Raw genomic sequence first — 15,513 nt, 5'->3', positions numbered from 1 at the left:
TAGTGCATCAGCATATAGATTCTAAGTCTCTAGTGCATCAGCCTATATATTCTAAGTCTCTAGTTCCTAAGTCTCTAGTGCATCAGCATATAGATTCTAAGTCTCTAGGTCCTAAGTCTTTAGTGCATCAGCATATAGATTCTAAGTCTCTAGGTCCTAAGTCTTTAGTGCATCAGCATATAGATTCTAAGTCTCTAGTTTCTAAGTCTCTAGTGCATCAGCCTATATAGTCTAAGTCTCTAGTTCCTAAGTCTCTAGTGCATCAGGATAAAGATTCTAAGTCTCTAGTTCCTAGGTCTCTAGTGCATCAGCCTATAGATTCTAAGTCTCTAGTTCCTAAGTCTCCAGTGCATCAGCATAAAGATTCTAAGTCTCTAGTGCATCAGCCTATAGATTCTAAGTCTCTAGTTCCTAAGTCTTTAGTGCATCAGCATATAGATTCTAAGTTTCTAGTTCCTAAATCTCCAACAACAACAGATTCCTGTAATAATAATAATTATTCGAGGTTCTTATATACCGCTTTATCACAGCCTAGTTCGTAGGTCGTCTCAAAGCGGTTCACAAATTATTATCCGTGGTGATAGGGCCTTTGCAACCAGCAATCTTTCTCAACTCCCAGAGGAGCATACAGCCGTTGCTGCCATCCCAGCACTGCCCAACCACGTACATATTTACAGCTGAGAAGACTGGAACAAGCGGAGTAAAATATCTTATTCAAAGATACAACACAGTGCCGTGACGTGACTCGAACCCGCAAACTTTCGGTCACGAGCCCGGTGTCCTGCCACTAGACTACTGTGTCTGCTGTACTGGGGACCCCTTACCTCACACGACTGTTTAGAGTCGAGGATCCTTAGTATGCTTTCCTGTAGGGAATTGCTCACGAACTGTGTGGCAGTCATCTTCATGTACTGATCCATCAAAGTGGTCGCCAGCGACGTTGACCGGAAAAGTGTTGATACCTCCTCTGTAGTTTTAAATGATAGTTAGTCAACTATATATCAACAATCAAATTCTACCTCATTCATTTATCTCCCCCTTCTTTGCATTATCCAACCAGTTGGTATTTGATAAATATTTCCCAGCTGACCAGTCATCAAAATCAAGGACACTGACTGAAGTAATGCTGAATACTATGTAATTAGGGTTACCTTCAACAGTAGCTTCATAATCTTTAAGTCATAACATGTTTTCATTTCAGAATAATGTCTGTGAGGTTTGTCTCATGACTCCGTCACATATTTGTGGTAATACACAGTTTGTAAAAGTGAACTAAAAACAGAATTCAGTACAGTTAAGTGTCTGAATACAACCCTTGTTTGAAATGCTGTATTTCCACAGCATCTGAAACTAAATGTTCATACTTGAAAACGTAGAGAACATTTAACACATGATTACAAAATTTCCTATAAGTTGGCTCCTGACAACTATAGTAAATACGTACCTTCCCTAGCAATTTCGAAGTCATTCATTGTCTTGAGAATGACTTTCTCCTGTTTTTCGTGTCTGAAGATCTGTAGAAGAGCTTTAGCGACAGGTATACGGTCGTTCCCACAAAGGTTAAACAGCTCCAGAATGTTACTGAGGTCACCGTTGAGGATGAGCTGTACAGATCAAAGGTAAGTTGTATCAAACAAAGCCAACAAGAGATCATACCTGCCTTTACTGAAAATAAAGTCCTTTTCATTTTTATACTAAGTGTAAATATTTAATCTAAATCTCATACAGTGGCTAGGAAATGTCAAAGGTTTGGGAAATTATGGTTCTTTAAAAAGAAACCTTTGCTGCTCTTAGACCTCAGATTATAGATTACATAAAAAGACAGGATATTAAAAGTTCATCATGGATAAACAAACTGTTATTGTATATATTCTTAAATGCATAATTAATATTAAATTGTACACCTTACGCTTTATGTTGATGGAACACCTAGTTATGTGTTCTGATGTTCAAAGGAAATACAGGAAAACATGATGTTTACCATCTTTGTATTCTCTGCTAAATAACAGGATGTTTACCATCTGTGTATTCTCTGCTAAATAACAGGATGTTTACCATCTTTGTATTCTCTGCTAAATGACAGGATGTTTACCATCTTTGTATTCTCTGCTAAGTAACAGGATGTTTACCATCTTTGTTTGATTTAATGCTCCTTTCTAACCTTAAAACTGATAACAAACTTACCTGGGAAAAGGTACTAATGACACTTGAATATTTATTTGGTATTATTGATGAAATGTTCCAAAATATAAATTTGACCCAAACATTATTAACTATTAAAGCTACATTGCCTTATAATAAGATCAATACAGAAACTGCAGCTGTTTCAAATTTCCAGTTTTAGTTTTGCACGTGAATTTACTTTTTTATCCTTTAAATTCTAGCTCAAAAATGTTGTCATCATAGATGAAGATAAGACAACCAATAACATAACAACCAAATGTTGAAATGTCATAATCCTGAGGACAACCTGATGATGCACCAATAACGACCTGTTTGGATTACCTCCTTGAGTGTTGAGTACTTATCCTCGGGCATTATGATCTCGTGTAGGTAGCGTGCTCGGATACGTAGGGAGCCAGTGTCGCTGCGCATTGTGGGGTTGAGGGCCTGTAACGTGTGCCATTTGTCGTAACAGTCTGTGTCCTTGACATCCACTACAGGGATCGTGATGTTGGCTGTAAAGTTATAGACATGACCTTTGTTAGTGCTTTTTGTAATCAACGACACTTTTTAATCAATGTTATGTACTGAAACAATTATTTCCTTCTCTTGAGGACACGATGATCTCATGCAGTTTTATCAAAAACACATTGTCCTCAAAACAAACAATAGCACCATCATATATAGTAGACACCATCTTATAACAGCCTCATTTTTAATCGAGAATGAGAATCCCTAGTCTACAATGGCAGCAAAAAGTACTGAAAACTTATACTGTGTAGTGGGAAACTTTCGTCAAATATTCACCCTTTCCTGATACAATCCGTGTTCACCCAGTGTTTATTTCACCCATCACATGTACATTTGTAATAACTATAGATTGTACGTTGTGCTATACAATTGGCTGTCATGAGAAAGTCACCCTCATTGGGGAAGGCAAAAAAGGCGAAAGTTAAACTACAGCAAAACATTCCCTGTATACAGTAATTGACAATATTAACATGTGTTCATATCCTAGTACACAAACCTCCACCTCTCAAAAGTCTATCGTTCCATACAAAGATTTAAAGCTATAACTCTTTAACTTTTTTAAGCTTTTAACTTACAAGCACCCCCTGAAGCTGGCAAGGGCCCAGTGCACTTGCCATCCAAGGCTGGTTAGGGTCTAATGCCCCTGCTGCCTTTACAGAGACTAGCTATGCCTAGAGTACCAACACCCCTGAGACTGGGCTGACGGAGAAGGATTGTAAACTACACACACATATGTTAGATTGGTTGTAAAACCATTGATAAAGTTACAAAACCACTATGGGCAAGTGTGATTTTACAGATAACATGTGTACTTACCAATATCCTGATCTTTTGTTCGTCGACTGTGATTACAAATTATTATGCTGAAATCCTCTATGTCACATGGAATATCACTGCAATGTAGAAATATCAGTTATACTGTTAATACTAACTTCTATAGTGGGTTGTCTCCCTTGTAACCCATTATAGAGATGTATCTTCCCTTTTATAGCCCAAAGAGAAGGACCCTAACTTAACACTGCTTAAATCTGCTTAATACTGTATAACGCTTTAAATTTGTGGGGTCAATATTTCGCAGTTTCGTATTCAGTACTCATTCGTGGGGGTTAAATTTCTCTGTGCACAAGAATCTCAAGTGTCGTGCAAAGTATTTTGATTGTCATAATTTAAGGGTTTAACATTGGATACAGGTAAACCCTTTGAAAACACTGATCTCGAGCGTCGTCATCCGCCAGTGACTTCACTTGAAAGAAAATCAGATGTTCACATACCTTTGTAGGAGTAAACTGTGATCAATAAATCACCTACTGTGTACACATAAACCTGTTGTAGCCACTTATATTTAAGTGTTGTTTTTACATGGACTGCCCAGTTGTCCGGTGATAATCTGATTTGTGTTTATTTCAGCTTGCATAACAGTGTTGGGTTATAATATAAGTATTTTTAACATGTTGTGATCACTGATCAGGTCCGTAAAAGTGGTTAATATAATATTGTTGGTGTTAAGAATTTGCGGATAAATTAGTTAAAGCGCGACTATAGCAAAATTAAAACTCCCACAAAATATAACCGCTATACAGTATGGAATACTATGGTGGCTGATTTGTGCCATTTCGTTGTTTTGTCTTTTCGGGGACAAAAATCAACAAATCTTAATTTTCGTTGTTTCATCCCCAAAAGATGAGAATCAACAATCTTTAATTCTCATTCTTTCGTCTTTTTGCCCGCAAATACGAAAAAACAAGAATTGAAAATTACAAAGCCAAACTTCTGGTTCAGTTTGAATAAAGAAAATAAAAGGGTGGAGAAAGGTTGGGTGACTAACACACACAGAAGGCATCAGCTAAGTTTGTATTTTATAAGGTAAACTAGGAACACAAAGAAAAGACAAAGTCAAAACTATCAGGATGTTTTCCAGGAATACAAAGACCTTTCAGTGATGTTGTATTCTGTACCAAAGGAAAATAAATCTTGATACATCACCAAGGAGAGTACTGTAAATCACTTCAGTTTTGTACTAAATTTTGTGAACTAGACTTGTAGCTTTTATTCATGGATACTTGAATTCTTATCAAGAGGACACAGTTTCAATATTCATTGCAATCATCTCTAGAAGTTATATTCATGAAAGGTTCTAATTCAGGTTTGAGTCTCCTGCCAAATATACACGAAAATTTAGCTCTTGCAAAAATAATGTAAAAAATTGTATTTACTCTAGAATAAATTTGTCATCCCACATAGGATTGGTGCCTTCCTCCACCTGTGTGCGACACACACGCACATTGTTGAGGGAGACAACACAGTAGGGGTGTGGCAGGGTCTTGGTGGGTATACTGCGGGCGTCACACACCTCCACTGTCAGGGTACGCAACTCCTTCAGGGAGCGTGACTGAGACCGCGTCGGTTGTGTATTAACACAATATGGTTTCAGCACTTTTATCCATGTCTGAAAAAACACAAACAAATGGTTACAGATATATCCGTTATACCATTCAACCTGATTTCCTTACTGACAAGAATATTCAGTCCTGCACTCTTACAAAGCTGAAGGAAAATAATATGACAATAATTGGATGTATGAGCCCAACAGGTATCTCACCTAAGTGTCTGTATTCTTATCATGCACAGGAAGTAAAAATGTAAATAATAACTCAAATATCTCAATATTCCGTATATGATATTTCTGCTCTGATGATATTTTATTTTTATATCTCCAATCATTACCGAGTTAACCCGGGAAACTTTTACAAGGTTACAATGTGTAACAAACATGAAACTCATGCAGAGCAAATTTTACCTGTGCAGCAGCGAAACTCTTACCTGTGCAAAGTCGCTGTTTTCTGCACAAAGGTAATAAATCTGGTAGTGGTTTGTAGCGCTAGCTATAGTAATGAGCTGGAAACAGTTGGGTCTGCTCAATAAACACAACAGCATTCAATTAAGGATATCAACACTGACAAATTTCTTTTACACAAATCTTACATACACCTTCACTTTTCAGTAAATAACTTTTGTGTCTCTTTTCAAAGGGGAACATGAAACAGAATAACAATATGGATTAAAGATTGTTGGTGTCTCCTTTCAAAGGGGAACATGTTGATTAGATATTTTTGTTGTCTAATTTCAAAGGGGAACATGATACAAAGTAACAATATTATCATAAGTCCTGTAACCAGAGTTTGCCAGAAAAATATTTTCACCAATGATTTTGAGTGAGGAGAGTCCATCTCAATCAACAAGATTTACAATGTTATCTTACTGATTGCTGAAAACAATCCCACATTCAACACAGCCATGATCTAAAGCTCCAGACCTGACGGCCAACTAAGGTGACTGTACTAACATACCTCCCAAAAAAGCTGTCATGGACTGGGTAGAATGAACTATAGGTCAGGTCTATAAGTCCCTTTGGCTTGGATCTCTGTCAAATAAAATACCACATAATCACATTGTGACATTTCAGGTAGTATCATTATGTATTGGACAGCCCATTTTGTCAGATTTGTGAAAAATAATTAAATTGACAGTTAAAAAAACAAGAGGCGGGCCTAAACGGTCACCTGAGTCCTACAGTATTTATTTTTGTTGTTGAAATATGTACCAATTTGAGTACAAAATAGTTAAGTATAACGTTAACTTAAGTTTGTCAGGACCATGAGCTGAACATTCCTAGACCGAGTTTCAGTTAAATCGGCCAATTAGAACTTGTTTTTAAGTTTGAAATACTTACATGGCGGCCATATTGATTTCTGATCGACCAGTAAAATAACAACACTTTGTCAGGACCATGAGTCGATCATTCCTACAAAGTTTCAGTTCAATCGTCCCAGTAGAACTTGACTTTAAGTTTAAAATAGTTTTTGAAAATGGCGGCCGTGGCAGCCATATTGGATTTCTGATTGACCCGAAAAATAACAACACTTTGTCAGGACCATGAGTCGATCATTCCTACCAGGTTTCAGTTCAATCGGCCCAGCAGAACTTGACTTTAAGTTTGAAATAGTTTTTAAAAATGGCGGCCGTGGCGGCCATATTGGATTTCTGATCGACCCGAAAAATAACAACACTTGGTCAGGGAGATGTCAGTAACCTTCCCATGAAATATTAATGAAATCCCTTTGCCAGTATTTCAGCTTAAGTTGAAAATGTTAAATGTTAACGGACGACGGACGATGGACGACGACGAAGACGGATAGCAATAGGTCACTTGAGCTAAAGCTCAGGTGACCTAAAAATAAAAATAAAATGAAACTTTTTTCGAAGATCAGTGGTGTTTTTATTTTACGGAAGAAGCATTGTTTTACAACAAAGCATATTTATTATTTCATTCTTGTCAAAATTAATACAAGAACCTTTTCATTCTTCATGAATTATTTCGCTCATGTCATACAAAATACAAGTAGTAAAGAAACTCTTTCACTGTACCTTATTCTCTATAAAGTATTTCATTTCCTGTCATAATACATAAACTGTACCTACCTTTTCATTTTCCATGAAGCAGAGCTGTCGATCATGCCCAAGTAACACGAAGAACATGCTTTTCCATTTCTTCACCTTTTGACCTGTAAGTAATCGTATAGGGAACGTATGAGCAGAATATGATGTACCAAATGTTATTTAGTTTGACAAGTGTTGTCAGTAAAATATTGCTAGCATAGTAAGCTCTGTAATCAGACCATGAGCCTTAATAAGTCACCTCGTTTTCTATTCTAGTTCTGATTCCCATCCCCCACAGATGATCCCTGCCAAGTATGATAGATATTGATGCAAAGGTTTTGGAGAAGACAAAAATCATGTTATATTTGCATATATTTTTTTTCACAAAATATGCCTGTAATTTTTTGTTTGTGAATGCTCTAATTAACATTTTTTCCCATTATTCATGGCATAAACATTTGCAGAAGATTTAAATTTGTGATTTAAAAAAAAATATTTACAAAATAAATATTCATGGAAGATTTAAATATGTAAATAAGTCTTTGGCAAATTAATAATATATCAATCTCACACAAAAATGAAGTGATTCACAGAAGTCTACCTAGATCTGTCCTTGATACCTACTCTTTTTAATGAAGAGGTAGCCCTGCATATCCAATTTCTGCCCCCGTCCTGTGATGGGTCCTCGGGAGCTTTGTCTGATGGAGTCATACAAGTGTTCGGCTGACCCCTTCAAACACAGCAGATCATCATCATTTATCATACAGTCAAAATGGGCTTATTCCAATTCAATCACTCCAAAAAAACAGCTGTTCACATTTTGTAAAGAAAAAAAATCTCTTTGCTTAAAACTGATCAGATTCTTTCTTGACTGAAGCAAATTTAACTGATTCTTATATTTAAAATAATCACCGCTCTCAATAACCTAATTTTACCTTAAACACAATAACCCACCCTGATATCTTAAACACAATAACCCACCTTTACCTTAAACACAACAATCCACCCTTACCTTAAACACAACAACCCATATTTACCTTACAAACAGGTGTGACCAAGGTAAAGCTCTCTACTATCTCTTCCTTCTTGTATCTCTCAATAATTGCCTCCAATCTGGTAAACACAAATCCATGTTTAATTCATTGCACAAGCGAGTCTACAGGAGCCTTGGACTCATGTGAGCAAAATTACTGATAAACAAAGGAATTGCCTACAATTTCGTTTTGCCAGGACTACTTACACGTCTTAAGATTAAAGGCAAATTCTTTTCACAGCAGTTCTATATATATTTTTATATCTTTCCTCACAAAAGTGTGAAAGAGTCAAAAGTGCTTGAGTTAGTGCATTGTTATGAATTTCATGAAACTGAAGCCCTTGTGAAAATAAGCAACTACACAAATGTCCCAGGCCTTTACTTCATACTTTTGCTGTCCTCAATTATCTGCTTCAAGAAAATTGTCAATTTTTCAGTAACCATACCCATCAAAGTAGCGGCCTCCCATGAAGAGCTGTCTTCCCTCTTTCTCAATGCGGAATCTCTGCACAGTCTTATCACAAAGGACAAACAGGGAGTAATTTCCTGGGGAGTTTTCACTTGGACGCACCAGGAAACTTCCTTGGCCCGCTAGTGTGTAACAAACAAACCACGATGATTGTCTTTTCCGTTAAATATGCATTTTGTTATTTAAAATTCAGTGATACTGATGAAAGCTTTCAAAAATTTACATAGAACACAAAGTAACCTGTGTACCCTTGATCAGTGTTAACGTCAGGAATACATGGTTTGTTTTCTGATGCCTTGATATTTGTGTGGTGCAGAACATTAAGTTCTATTTATAGTAACATGACCTACATCTCTGACCTCCAAACTTGAAAAACAATCACAAGAAAGCATTACATGACATTTTTTTGCATGTATTTTCTTTCGTGGTTTAAAGCCATTTAGATTGTTTCATGGTACAAACTTTCCTGGATTCCCCATATAAACAAATAGAAGGGAAGTATATTAACCAAATTCATTGTATTTATTTTCATGGTTTCATAGCAACAACGAAAACCTTGAATGTTTATACACAGCGAACATTTCATGTTATGCAGTATATTAAGTTGAGTGCTACTTCATTAATTGAGATATGGTGAAGAAATATTTTTTCATCAATTCATGTTAACTAAATTTATTGTGCTGAGACAAGTTTTCTGTTAATAATAACAGTAACCTTGACCTCTGATTTTTGGTCAAGCCCTTTAATAAGGAAACACTGTAAGGCATGAAGTTGCCCCATAGAGACCAAATTTATTATTGTGCAGAAAGAAAGGTAGGACAAGCATCATTAAAATCATGGGGAATGAGGAGGGGAGGGGAAGGAATAAGAAATCAATATATCTGCGAGTCTCCTTCTCAAAGCCATTATCTTCAAAGTTCATCTCTTCAATAACCAACCTTATCCACTGGTCCATCAATCATCTCTAAAGTGTCTTTGTGACCAATGTTAACCAAGTTTCCACTGAGTTTCTCGCCACTATAACCAACCTTCACGGAGTTTCTCCACTGCGTCCTCCTTTGTTATGCCCGGATGAAAATATGGCAACGTCTCATCAGGATCTATACTCCCGTTCTATAAGGAAATGAGGTACGCGTCATATTAATATAACAAAATCAACACAGTGCCTGTTTTTATCTCTTTACAACATGCAATATGAAAATGTCTAAAATATTTTGTGTTGTTGTTATTTATATTATTCATGGGGAGAAAATGTCAGTAAAACCCCAACTTCCACTTTGATGGAAATGGAGCTAAACCTGAAGTTAACCAAAGTCAATGAAATGAAAAATAGAGGTCACAATCTACATTTGATGCATCGGTGTAGTGCCCCTCAATATGTGTATTGACATATGAAGCTGGAATTCTGCAGTACTCCTAGTATTATGAGTTATAAGTGTTTTTTCTCCCCTAGTATTACTACAGCCTGTTCCTACATGAAATGGCAAAATATAGATTTTTTGTTTATAGGAATTGGGAAGATATTCCTCATTTTGCCTTCATTTTGGAAAATAAAACACTTTTTCGCAAGGGCAAGCAGGTCCGCCAGAATTTATACCCAAAATTGTTATATTTAAAAACGAACAAACTGGTTGTTCTGCATAAACGACCAGGCCCCAGTTTAATACACTCTCACGAGTAAACGGTTGATAGCCTCACCAGGTCCTCCACTAGAGCCTCATGTATTTGTCCTTCCTTGTCCACTCTCTGAGCTTTAACCCACAGCCAACCATCCCCCATCTCGTTCAGTACCACGAACACATCACCTTTCTCAAAGCTGAAACAAAGCAACAGTTTAATTACAAAGAGCTGAGAGCTGTATGGCAGCTTAAAGATTGGCTGTACACCCCAAAATAGGCACTATGGACCAAAGTCCATTAACGGTCATATATCCAGAGGTAAAATGCAATTGAATGATGTAAACACCAGATTCGGCATCAGACACTGTTGAATAATGAGAAGTGCATCTTTAATAAAAAAAAAAAATCCTCAAACAATGTACCTCATATTTTTCCACTGCAGCAGAGACAACCTTATTATAGCAGCATCTCCTTACAGCTAATCAAATAATTAGTAGTGCATCTATTCTTTAATAAGAAATTGTTTTCTCAAACAATGTACCTCATATGTTGACATTTTTCCCATCGCAGCATTACTATAGCAGCATCTTATTACATCAACAATGTGATGTTAACTGACAGTAAAACTGTATACTGTTTACCAGTTGATGTTGAGGGCTGTTCCAGAAAAAAACATATTTGAGGGGTGGGTGGCAGTTTTTTTACAGACCCCACCACCCACAATATATTAATAGTCATTTAATATCAGGATTTGTAGACAGATCTGGTTTTAATCTTACCTGCCATAACATAATTATATCAGTACCTCCCACCTCCCCCATACCATTAATTCTGGAATAGCCCTGACAGGGAAAAAATCTCCGAGAACTAATTCATTGCATTTAAAATAAATTGTCCTAAATATCTAGCAGGACAATACATTTGCAGGTTTAAATTGTGCATGTCACTGCTAACATTCATTTGCAATACGAAAGTATAATGGATGCCTGTAAATTCCCCATTAAGGGGAACAATATTACCATATTCACAGTATTTGTCTTCATCCACATGGCATACATATTGACTATGAATGCCAAGTGAAAGCAATTCAATGCTTAACATATCAGGTAACATGGAAAGAAGACACATTAAATATTTTTGCTTAATTAATTCACCCCTGACATTTCATAATGAACTATTCCAGCCTTTGAATTGGAAGAGTTAAAATGTGTCTTCAGGGGTAAATGAGTTTAAGTACTTACCTCAGCTCATCTGTTTCTGGCATTTTAGAGAAGGGAAGATGTGCTATCACCCGCCTCCTGTCATCCACTGGCTACAGAAAGGAGCAAATGGATTAAACAGTGATCAGACTCACCTTCTCAGTGACAACAATATATTCTGTTTATATGAAAGTCCATGGTAACATAATTAATACCTACTAAATACAAGCAGACCATAAGAAATCTAAATTAAAAATTCATTCATTTCTAGCAAATTTCTGTTATAGCCCAGTAGCAGCCCTATCCATCATATAATTTCAGTCGAGTAATCTTGACAAAAATATGTCACTTTGTCTGTATCGCCAGAGTACATCAATGATGGAAATTAATTTCAGCATTATCTTTTTTACTAGAATTAGGCAAGAAATTGTATTCAAATGATTTCTTCGGGAACACAAAAGTACACTTTAGGAAGCAAACAATTAAGTATTTAGAACTCTTTCTCAAGAAAGCTTGCAATTGAAAAGAAATGTTAGTTTTGACCCCTGGGTAATTAAACTCGACAAAAACTAACTGCTCTGTAAATGATGCTATATGATGTACCTTATACATGACATTAGACGATAGTACAGGCCTACCTCAGGTGGAGGGACTGGCAGTTTTAGTTGTTCCTCTTTGAGAAGATAGGACTGTGATGTATAATATCCTACCAGGAGGCACAGCGTCTCAAATCTCCGGCCCCCAATGTAGTAATCACCACAGATAGCAGATATCCTGTCAACAAAAAGCATAACAACATGATTATATCTTATCTTCGTTGAGGCTGTCTCTAGATTTAACAACAGTTTTATAGCATATGTGGTGCAGGAAATACTCAATGGAAGTACATTGTATCTGACTCCTTGTATTATTGCGTAAGTAAGTGATGTCTCATCAGTTCCTATTGTTGTCTTCAAGTTCAAGTTTTAACTCTGTCTGTATTTCTTGGCATACTGTTTTTTCAATTTTACAATATTGTTTAAAGCTACTTATTTTTCAGGGAATAGATATCATATAAACGAACACAGAAAAATGTAAATATTTTCTGTAAACATTTTTTTATTTGGGACACTGATAACGAATATTTTTTAATCTTTAACAGTTGCGGACTTGGATTCTTTTCTAAGAAGCAACTTAACCTAGTAAACTGATTCAATCAACCAAAAGTACAAACCCTAACATTGACTCCATACTGAAATATGACCACATTTGAGCAACATGATTGAGACAGTGATACAATTATATAAGAAAGTACGAACCCAGGTCTGATGCAAAAAGATGCAGAAATTTTACATGTCGGTCAGGCAGTTCTGATCATCTTGTCACCATGGCAACCAGGTAAAGATTTTAAGTGTTGAGATTTATAACTCCGCCTAACATTGTTCAAACCTGAAGTGGGTGAGTCCATTCTTGCCAAGGTAAGACAGGACATAGGAGCCTGATTTACTTTCACTTTCCCTCACAAGATAGCTGCCGATCTCGCCTGCTGACCGAAGACGTTCCTCTGCTGTCTGACGCCCCAGCCGTCCATGGTACCATCTGTGAACACATGTACAGCAAAGGTTGCTTTTATCAGAATATATTGGAATTCCAACTTTGGGGGAGGGAGCAGTTAAAATATGTCTAATGCCTCATACTTTTTAAAATTTCCATGAGGAGATTCTGCATGCTCAAAACTAGAGACCTAGAGACAAAATAACCTTAAATGACTTATTTTGAGTTGTTCTTTAAAAATGAAATAATTAGATCTTAGGAATAGTTTAGTAGAAAATTCACTGGTTGATCATGCTAAATTTAAGGGTTCAAAATAGGGAGTCTCCCTCCTAAATAGGGAGAGTTGGCAAGTAAGATTTTTATCAATTTCTTATTGGTTAGAATATAAAGATCATATTGCTTGATCATTTTAACATTATCCTTCTGACAGACATTAGTTAAACATTCACAATAACACCTCTGATGTTCACCCAGGATAATGATTCATGAAAGATATTTCACATGAATTGGCCTGATGTACAAATATGTGACATTATTGAATGTGTAAAAACAACACTTATATGGGGCTTCCAGGAGAGACAAAAACAATGTGTGGCACTCATGATCAGGAGACAACGCTAATATAACGATAAAATGAAATTCGTAGGTGGGGGCTCCTTGAGGGGCACATATTTGGGAAGATGTGCTTCATCATGAAAATTTCATTTCATGTTTAGATTACAAGCATGCATTTTACAGTAAATAATTAAATATTTTGTTACCAATTTCCCACAAAATACCTTTTTCAATATATATATCATTGATTTTTTTTTATCAGATAGTAAGTTCTTAAGTCAAAAGTCTATTGATACTATAAATAAATGCTAACCTTACTTTGCATAGGTGTAAACATCTAATGGGTTTGATAAAAAAGAAGTAGTTTCTCTAATAATGAAATTAGCACTCATTATAGGTTATTTTAATCTTTGTTTTTTTAAGCAATCGTATACCAGTATACATCTTTTTCCTCTCATTTATGATCATCTACAACAGGTTGAAGATTATGTCATGTGTATACACAAGAGCAGTGTGGAAGGAAATGATAGTTATCATCAAATATATGTACATGCTCATGTGGTAGATACAAAAATTGTATATGTTTATAAGTGCCTATCTAAGGTGACCTCAATATCTGTGACTCACGTGTGTACTGATTATAAATACTTGAGTTTCTATAGCACACGGATCTAATTAACGCCTACACAAAATCTGTGTTCTTCCTTATAACTGGGGAACTGTTGTTATCTCCCCTTTACAGTGTCAAATCAGTGACATACATGTTTAGCATTTCAGAAAGATCCTAATTGTGTGCGAGTTAAAACATTTTAACATAAGTTCAAGAATTTGTGTGTTGTATTCTACTGATATTCGACTTTATCAGGTTTTTCATGCAGAATCAATACTAAGTATCTTTATTTTATGAACACAATTTTTTAAAACATCATTTTGTCAGCATGGAAACATACATAAACTCTGACATCAGTAGATTATAAATATTTATAGCAAGAAATATCAATCATTTGTAGGGTTTAACATGATAACTGTGGCTAATCATTTAACACTTGATAAATGTACTTGTTCAACTTATAACCAATCCCAAATAAGGAAAGGCTTGCATTGTTTACATACTGACATATCAATATTCTTTCAAAGTCTTCAAAGGCTCACATCGGTAATACCTGTATACACTTCTCAGTAGTTACATATAAATCATCAAACAATCATCAAAACTAAACAATGTAGCCCCACCATACTCGCAGATAAAGTAACTCATCGAACTTGTCTGCGAGTTTGCAAAGTTTCTTCGACTGTTCATGACGGATGACCTACTGATTTTCAGGCGGTGCAGTCATCGGAATAGTCACCAATTCCTCCACACATTCTTGCGTTTCAGAGAGGGGGTCATCTTCATCTCCAATCTCCATAGTTACGCTATCATCAGTCGTTCCCCCCGGAGACGTTGGACTCCAGGCACCCGACTTGTTGTGGTCGGCCATTTTCCGCGTGTGCGCCGCAGAATGCTAATCTCTATCCTGATTGGTCCAAATTATTTCCCGCCATCTGGTACAGATTTTGTACTGTCAGAGACGCAAATAGTACGATATTTATATAGGCTATACTATTACACATAAACAATAAATAATTTAATTCCTCAATTAATTCTAAGATTTCATAGGTTAACCTGTCCATTTTTGTGGTTGTCATATTCACTGAAGATAATTCAATAAACACTAAAAAGACTACTCGGATTCACTCATTTGAGGTCAAAACTAGTTGAATTATCAAAATTATATTTTACGCGAATCATAGGCCGAGTCAGTGTGTAATCATGAAACTATGTAGTTTACTGCTTACATCAAAAACCCTAAAGACAAGTGTTTATACATGTTATAACACACTTTCTGTAATGTACAGGTGTAAGGAACGCCAAATTATACCATTCAATTAATTGTACCACGGAATTAGATTATCTAAGTCCGTGATTGTACC

At 36.1% G+C, this 15,513-nt stretch overlaps 1 protein-coding gene across 1 annotated transcript in view; it reads right to left on the bottom strand.

Annotated features, from left to right (window-relative positions):
- The window catches only part of LOC110451183 (ras GTPase-activating protein 1-like), a 27,658-nt gene extending 12,632 nt beyond the window's left edge, over positions 1–15,026 (bottom strand). The window contains exons 1-17 of the mRNA XM_021499056.1: positions 14,854–15,026; positions 12,880–13,029; positions 12,090–12,225; positions 11,494–11,564; positions 10,332–10,449; positions 9,662–9,746; positions 8,611–8,755; positions 8,169–8,244; positions 7,756–7,861; positions 7,174–7,256; positions 6,042–6,115; positions 5,515–5,605; positions 4,908–5,140; positions 3,511–3,587; positions 2,506–2,678; positions 1,445–1,604; positions 825–967 (exon numbers count right to left, since the gene is read on the bottom strand). Of these exons, the coding sequence (XP_021354731.1) occupies positions 825–967; positions 1,445–1,604; positions 2,506–2,678; positions 3,511–3,587; positions 4,908–5,140; positions 5,515–5,605; positions 6,042–6,115; positions 7,174–7,256; positions 7,756–7,861; positions 8,169–8,244; positions 8,611–8,755; positions 9,662–9,746; positions 10,332–10,449; positions 11,494–11,564; positions 12,090–12,225; positions 12,880–13,029; positions 14,854–15,020 (2,088 nt within the window). The 5' untranslated portion in view covers positions 15,021–15,026. The remainder of the gene's footprint in view (positions 1–824; positions 968–1,444; positions 1,605–2,505; positions 2,679–3,510; positions 3,588–4,907; positions 5,141–5,514; positions 5,606–6,041; positions 6,116–7,173; positions 7,257–7,755; positions 7,862–8,168; positions 8,245–8,610; positions 8,756–9,661; positions 9,747–10,331; positions 10,450–11,493; positions 11,565–12,089; positions 12,226–12,879; positions 13,030–14,853) is intronic.
- Positions 15,027–15,513: the final 487 nt, after the last annotated feature.

Source organism: Mizuhopecten yessoensis, unplaced genomic scaffold (assembly GCF_002113885.1).
Source record: "Mizuhopecten yessoensis strain PY_sf001 unplaced genomic scaffold, ASM211388v2 scaffold5875, whole genome shotgun sequence".
In the NCBI taxonomy this organism is placed as follows: Eukaryota; Metazoa; Mollusca; class Bivalvia; order Pectinida; family Pectinidae; genus Mizuhopecten; species Mizuhopecten yessoensis.
This window is presented reverse-complemented; position numbering and strand designations above follow the sequence as displayed.